General features: G+C 58.1%; 1 protein-coding gene across 1 annotated transcript; it reads right to left on the bottom strand.

Moving 5' to 3' along the window:
- Positions 1-4,375: 4,375 nt before the first annotated feature.
- Positions 4,376-6,667, bottom strand: MRPL40 (mitochondrial ribosomal protein L40; the record flags this gene model as incomplete). The annotated part of the gene is made up of 3 exons (XM_010836453.1): positions 4,376-4,813; positions 5,493-5,651; positions 6,642-6,667. Coding segments are annotated over 3 exons (510 nt in total), but the record flags the coding sequence as incomplete, so codon positions are not given.
- Between the last annotated feature and the right edge of the window lie 4 nt (positions 6,668-6,671).

Here is a 6,671-nt window from a genome sequence, read left to right as displayed (position 1 = left end):
CCAGAGGCGCTGGGCGCGGGGGGCGGGCCTTGAACAGGGGGTTCGGGCACAGCCCTCCGCGTGTGCTTTGATTTGTATCATTCAGAGGTCAGTCTGACAGCCAGGCTGGGAGAGGGCGTGGTACAGGCACGGGAGACCAGTCAGGAGGGGCTCTTGGTCCATCCGTCCAGCAGACACTTCCCGCTTGGACGCTCTTGGACGTACAGCAGCAGTTAGAACACAATCTCTGCCCTCCTGGCTCCTACATCCTAGTCAGGAATACAGTGGTGCCCTGGAGCTGATGGGGGGAAGAGTGGAGCGGAGCTGTGAGGGTGCAGAGCTCGCAGGACTGGCAAGTGTAAATGCCCAGTCCCTGAGCAGTGGAAGAGAAAGTTGGCGGGTCTATATGGCAAGAAATCAATAACCTTCATACACAGCTTGTAAAGATAGCTCTTATATATCAGTAAGATAAATGGATTTCACAATGAAGTGGACAAAAGGCATAGAGAAGGGATTCACCCTGAAAGGACATCAAATGACCTGATACACATTTAAAATGACAGTAAGTGGTTTCTGCCCAGCGAAACATCCACTGGGGTTTGGAGAGAGTCTGAGCACCTGGGCAGTGCTGGTGGAATGTGGGGTGTTTTGATTATCTAAATGTCAAATGCATGCCTTTTGATCTCAGAGTTTTACTCCTGGAAGTTTATCCTAGGGAGGTAATTGGGTGACAGTTGAAAGTTCACAAAGTGACCTGATGTCCAGTAGTAGACATTTGACCAGGTAACGAACATCTTCCCCACCGCAGAGTACTCCACAGCCGTTTAGTAACCTACCCACTTGTGGAAAGGTGCCCGCAGTATGTCATGTAATGAGGAAAGCAGGAGGTGCATCTGCCAGGAGGCGATTATTCCTTCTTTAGGCCAGCCTTGAGTGGACCTTCACCTCCAGGCTGGAGGTCTGCAGGGCTTCCACGTTTGCCTTGCATTTCTGGTTGCTCTTACACACCAACAGGTGGAGGAGGTGAAATTCTACATGTAAAGTGGCCATCACAGCACCTAGAAAACCCCAGGCCCCATCGAGGTTGTGACCTGCTGCCCCGAGGTTACTGGTGGGGGCAGCACCTGCTGTCAGTCGGTCTCTGCCCTCTTCCCTGCCTCTGGCCACGCTTTCAGGCTCACCTCTCCTCACGGCTCAGCCCCCGTTTCTCAGCTGGTGAAGCTGATTAGGTCAACTGAAAGCATCAGACCCTGGGGCCCAGAAGCACGCGCCCACACCATAGGTGTTCACGGTAGCTTGGAGGGGAGTGGTCTCAGCGTGTGCTGGGCTGCACATGTGGGCGGGTGCGTGTGGGGCTGCCCGTGACCCAGTCTCCTTTGCAGCGGTCCCTGTGCGAGAGCGAGCGGGCCAGAGTTCGGGCTGCACGTAAGCACGGCCTGGTGTGGGCACCCAGGCAGAGCCCCCCAGAAGACTGGCACCTCCCTCTGCCTGAGGACAAGGACGGGTGACCGACCCAAACAGTCCAGAGGCCCCTGGGAGCTTCCGCCTAGCGTGGGACACGGAGCCCTCACCTCCAGCCTCGCCTGCCCTGCCGTCAGCACCAGGCTCGGAGCCGGTCCATCCAGCATGCAGTGTCCCTGTGGGCAGCCGGGCAGGCCTGGGGACAGCGGCCCAGGAGGCTATCCCAAGGGCTAGGCTCCTCAGATGAACCCTCCAGGGGCAGCTCTGACCCGTAGGGACACCCGGGGGGGTATCAGGCGGCCCCCCCACCCCCACCCCGGCCCTGCTCTGGTGACCACCACGCACCTCGGCCACAGTTCCCTCCTGCCACGGCCACTCACCACTCCTTCCCTCAGAATCTCACCCAGTCGTTTTTAGAAAACGTGGATTATATCAAAAGACATTTCACAGGTTTGATTCTAAATAGAGACTGTAAATTACATCCAGACTTTAATATTGAGTTAGACGCAGGCGGTGTTAGAATTTTGTACGCTTATGTTCTTATAGATGCTTTTAAAATACATGTCCTTAAACCAAGAAGAACTCTCCTCCTTTAGAGGTCTCTTTCTTCTGCTGAAATGATGTAGCCTCTGGGGCCACATGGCCGGCCTGCTGCTGGGTGCTGTTGACCCGGCCTGTGGCATCTCGGCGCCTCCCCCTGGGCCCCAGGCGGGGCACAGGTGTGGCTCCACATCATGGAACCCGTTCTTGGGTGCAGAATAACCCACCCCTTCAGAAGGACATTCATTATTGGGTCCCCCCCGTGTGCCCCAGGAGTCCTCTGTGACTGTGAGCGGTGGGGGTGCGTGTACGGGACCCCTGGAGAAGAGGTGAGTATAAAGAAGGCGCAGGGTGCCCCCTCTGGCAACCAGGGCCCGCCAGCCGTGGCTGCAGCTCCGTCCACAGGCATTTCTGTGCGAGGAGAGGGAGGGACAGCTGGGTCCTCCTGGGTCTGAGACCCCCGTGGGGGGCTGTGTGCTGGGAACGGCGGCCACCTCCTGGTTCCCGGGATTTGTGCAGCGGGGTGCCAGCGCTGTGAGGAGCCCCACGCCTGCTCGGATGCTGAGCGTGCCTCCAGTGCAGGGGGGCATGCCTGTATCACGCGTGTCCGAAACGGACATGTGGCCTCCGTCCCGCTGAGTTCAGGGGACGGACACGGACGTTCAGGCGTCAGCCGTGAAGACTGAAACGGGCAGCGTCTTTCACACTCGGGACAGGGCCCACGGTGACGAGCCGTGTGGGTGGCGACCCGGTGCAGCGTGGGCTCAGGGACGCTGGCAGTTCTGGGGCCAGGGTCAGAGCGCCACCCTGGGGAGCCTGTGATACGAGGACTCATGGCAGGGCAGCCGGGCGGGGAGCGTGACCTGCTCGGGCAGCACTGCGGGTCTCTGGTGCCGGTGAGACTGGCTGTGAGACGTGACTAGGGAACTGCGCTCGGCACCCCCCTACCAACCTCCAGCCTCCTGTCAGCCTCTCGTCACCTCCAAATAAAAGGCTGAGGCAAAACAGCTGGCCATGACCTACTCACTTGATTGTCCAACCTCAGCGAGGAAAGCTACAGGCTTGAAAAGCACCTGTGAGGGGTGGGGCGCTGGGGAAGGCTCTGAGTGTAGCCCTGTCCAAGTAGGCTGGAGGCTTGCAAGGCCGAGGGGCCAGGGCTGACGAGGCCGGGGCGGGCAGCCAGGGTCCTCTAGGCCTGTGCACAAGCAGAGTGCTCACTCAGATGAAGCGCCCCCTGGCGTGCCTGCCCTGAGGTGGGCCTCCGCCTACACGGACCCTCACTGCTGGGCTGCTTCATGCCCCCCACCCAGTTCCTCTGGAGGAGGCCTACCCCCTGCTGCTCTGTGCATACTAAGTCACGTGAGTGGTGTCCGACTCTTTGTGACCCCAAGGACTGCAGCCCACCAGGCTCCTCTGTCCGTGGGGTTCTCCAGGTAAGAGTACTGAAGTGGGTTGCCATGCTCTCCTCCAGGGGCTCTTCCTGACCCAGGGATCAAAACTGCATCTCCCATGGCTCCTGCGTTGCAGGCCGGTTCTTTCCCACTGAGCCACCAGGGGAAGCCCCAACCCCTGCTACTGAGCATGACTCTATCTGGAAGTTGGTCTTTAAAGGGCTGATTAAGGTGAAACTGGATCCCTTGAGTGAAAGTCAGTCATGTCGGAATCTTTGCGACCCCATAGACTATACAGCCCATGGAATTCTCCAGTCCAGAACACGAGTGGGGAGCCGTTCTGTTCTCCAGGGGATCTTCCCAACCCAGGGATCGAACCCAGGTCTCCTGCATTGCAGGCAGATTCTTTACCACCTGGGCCAGAGGGGAAGCCCAGGGTCGCGGGGGCAGGCCCTAACGCAGTGACCGGCATCCTTACAAGAAATCAAAGCATGGAACGACCACACGGGGACACAAGATGATGGCCGTCTGCACGCCAGGGAGAGCGGCCTCGGAAGGCACCAGCCCTGCCCACACCTGCACCTGGGGATGTCCAGCCCTGGAACTGAGAGAAATAAATGTCCACTGTTTCAGCCCTTTGGTCTGTGGTGTCTGTTCTGCTGCTGACCTTACTCACGCCTCCCCTGCCCCACACCGAGTGGCCTCGGCCGGGTCAGGTGTCAGCCACCCTGGGGGACACACCGCCTTACCAGTGGGTCCCTGTCCTTGACACTCTCCTTGGCACCCCTCTGCCCCCCAGCTTAAAGCCCAGAGCTGGCCCTGCCTCTCTTCAGGGCGCATGCCCTTCACCTCCACCCCTGTGGCCACTGCCTCTTGCCAGCAGCTTCTGCCCCTTCCTGGTCACTGGAGGGAAGCAGTCAGCGTAGGGGCCTTCTTCTCCCCAGGCCAGGCAAGCAAGGGCAGCCCCCTCCTGGCAGCCTCAGGTGGGTTAACAGAAGACAGAGACACGGGGGTCAACACGTTTATTCACAGCAGGCCTGACCGGTCAGCAGCAGGCCGGAGTCTGGTGGGGTGAGCTCTGCCGGGCGGTGTGTCCCGAGGGTGGCTACCCGCATCTCTACCTCTTGAACTCCACCTGTGTGTACACCTTGGTGATGTCTTGGTACCTGCCTTCTGGGGGCTGGTAGTTGGCGATGGGCGGTGTGTAGTCTGGCCCTTGTCTCTCGAAAGGAAACAGACTCGGGTCCCGCTTGGTGGCCTCAGCATGGAGCTCCGGGGCCGTGAGCTCCAGCTCCTGCAGAGCTTCCCGCTGGGCCTCAAGCAGGGATGCGATGGCGGCCCTCTCCAGCTCATGCTCGCGCTGCTTGTACAGCGACCACTTCTTCAGGAGCAGGGCTCTCCGTTCGCTCTCCTCAAAGGGGAGCTCCACTGGCGGCCGCTGCCTGGGGACACGCAGAGCCAAGGGTGTGGCCTGGAGGCACAAACCTCGCCGGCCGACTGCACGGGACCCGAGTGTCCCCACTAGAGACGTGCGTGGAACACAGGGACAAACTAAGGGGTGGGACGGTGGATGCGGCGGCAACACCACCGGGAGCCCGTGCCGTTCACTTTACGTGGAGACAAGGAGCAGCGATCCCCCCAGCAGGCCGTGGTGAAAACCAGCTTTGCAAAAAAGCCAAATGGCCTCGTAAAAACAGACACCAATATCCCAGGAAGCCGAGAGCCTGTTATCAGCCCCAGGAGACCCCACACGGCAGGTGCCCGATGCAGCACGGCCCTGCTGTGTCCATGGGCTCTGGTGAGGCAGCAGTCCCAGCCACCCCACTCCACCACCGGCTTCTCGAACACGCATCCCGGAGCAGGAGGCTGAAGGTGTCCTGCCATCCAGAGGGGCGGGGCTGTGGGCCACATTCGAACCTGCTCAAGCCCTGCCCGGAGCGTCCCACCCATACTCTCCCGCCCATACTCGCCCTGCGCTTTCTCCAGGAGGGGACTCAGCATGGGGCCTGGCCAACCCTGGCCCATGACTCTGCCCACGACAGGTGTGAGGCTCCCATGGCACCACTTCCTGAAGGCGACAGAACTGCCTTGCCCCAAGACCTCAAGCCCAGAGGCCCTTACCTCGCTTGATTCAAGAGCTTGACCGGGGTGATAAAATCCTCAATGGGAATTAGCTCCTGGGTCGCCTTCTCCAGTCGCCGGATCCTTTTTTTCAAGCGCTCCTTCGCTGCCTGGTCTTTCTTGGGGTCCACCTTCTTCTTCTTCCGCAGAGGCTCTGCTCTAAAGCACAAGGCAGACACTGAACGTCTTCCTCTGTGGTGTCGTGAGTGTGCAGAGACATGGCGCTAGGTAAAGTGCCCGCACACTGGAACTGTACTCGCTGCTAGGAAAGAACCGTGTGCGCTGGCCTCCAGCGAGGTCCTCAGAAGAACTGGGCGGGCATGGTCAACCCAGAAAGTGGGGGGAAAACTCCACGGGGTGTCAGGGCATAAAGAGAAGTGCTCATCTCTAGTGCAAGGGTTCAGGTAGGCCTTGAGATAAACTGAAATATGAAAATACCAAACTGATGGATTACATGCTCATCCCTCATATTTTTTATGTAGTTTTTAAGCTGAAGTATAGTTGTCTGACACCGTTGTGTTAATTTCTGCTGTACTGCTAAGTGATTCTTTTATGCGTACATACATCATGTGTTCTATTCTTTTCCATCACATTATCTGAGAATATTGAATCTAGTTCCCTGTGTTAGACCTTGCTGTTTATCCGTTAAAAACTTGTCACTCACATTTTAAATAGACGTGTGATTTATAAACATGAGTAAGACTAAACGAGACAGTATAATAAAAATGACTAGCAAGTTCCTGTTTATGCCGTTTGATGTTTTAACAAATTTCCTCGTCCTCCAGCACCAACAAGTCTGGTCTACCCTGACGAACACATCTGCTGCGCCAATAAGTTACTATTAAGAACAACCGAATCCTCTGGCATCAAGACTGAGTCTCATGAACGACGCCCGTAGAAGGTGTCCAGGGTCGCCGGTGGAAACAAGGACCTCCGGCCTCCCCGCATCTCTCCAGGAACTAAGAAACACAGGCACTGTCTGTGCTCTTTAAACCTTTTACATAAGCATCTCTTCAAAACCAATTAACTTTTCTTCAAACCATTCTGCATTTACTGTTTGACCTGGTTAGACATAAACCGAACGTCGCGCGCCCTCGCTCTCCGGGCGCCCGGGCGCGACCCCCCAGGCCGGGCCGGCGGCCGGCTTACCTCGTGGGCACGAGTCCCCAGAAGGACAGC

This window comes from Bison bison, unplaced genomic scaffold, assembly GCF_000754665.1.
Source record: "Bison bison bison isolate TAMUID 2011002044 unplaced genomic scaffold, Bison_UMD1.0 scf7180017845671, whole genome shotgun sequence".
Classification (NCBI taxonomy): Eukaryota; Metazoa; Chordata; class Mammalia; order Artiodactyla; family Bovidae; genus Bison; species Bison bison.
This window is presented reverse-complemented; position numbering and strand designations above follow the sequence as displayed.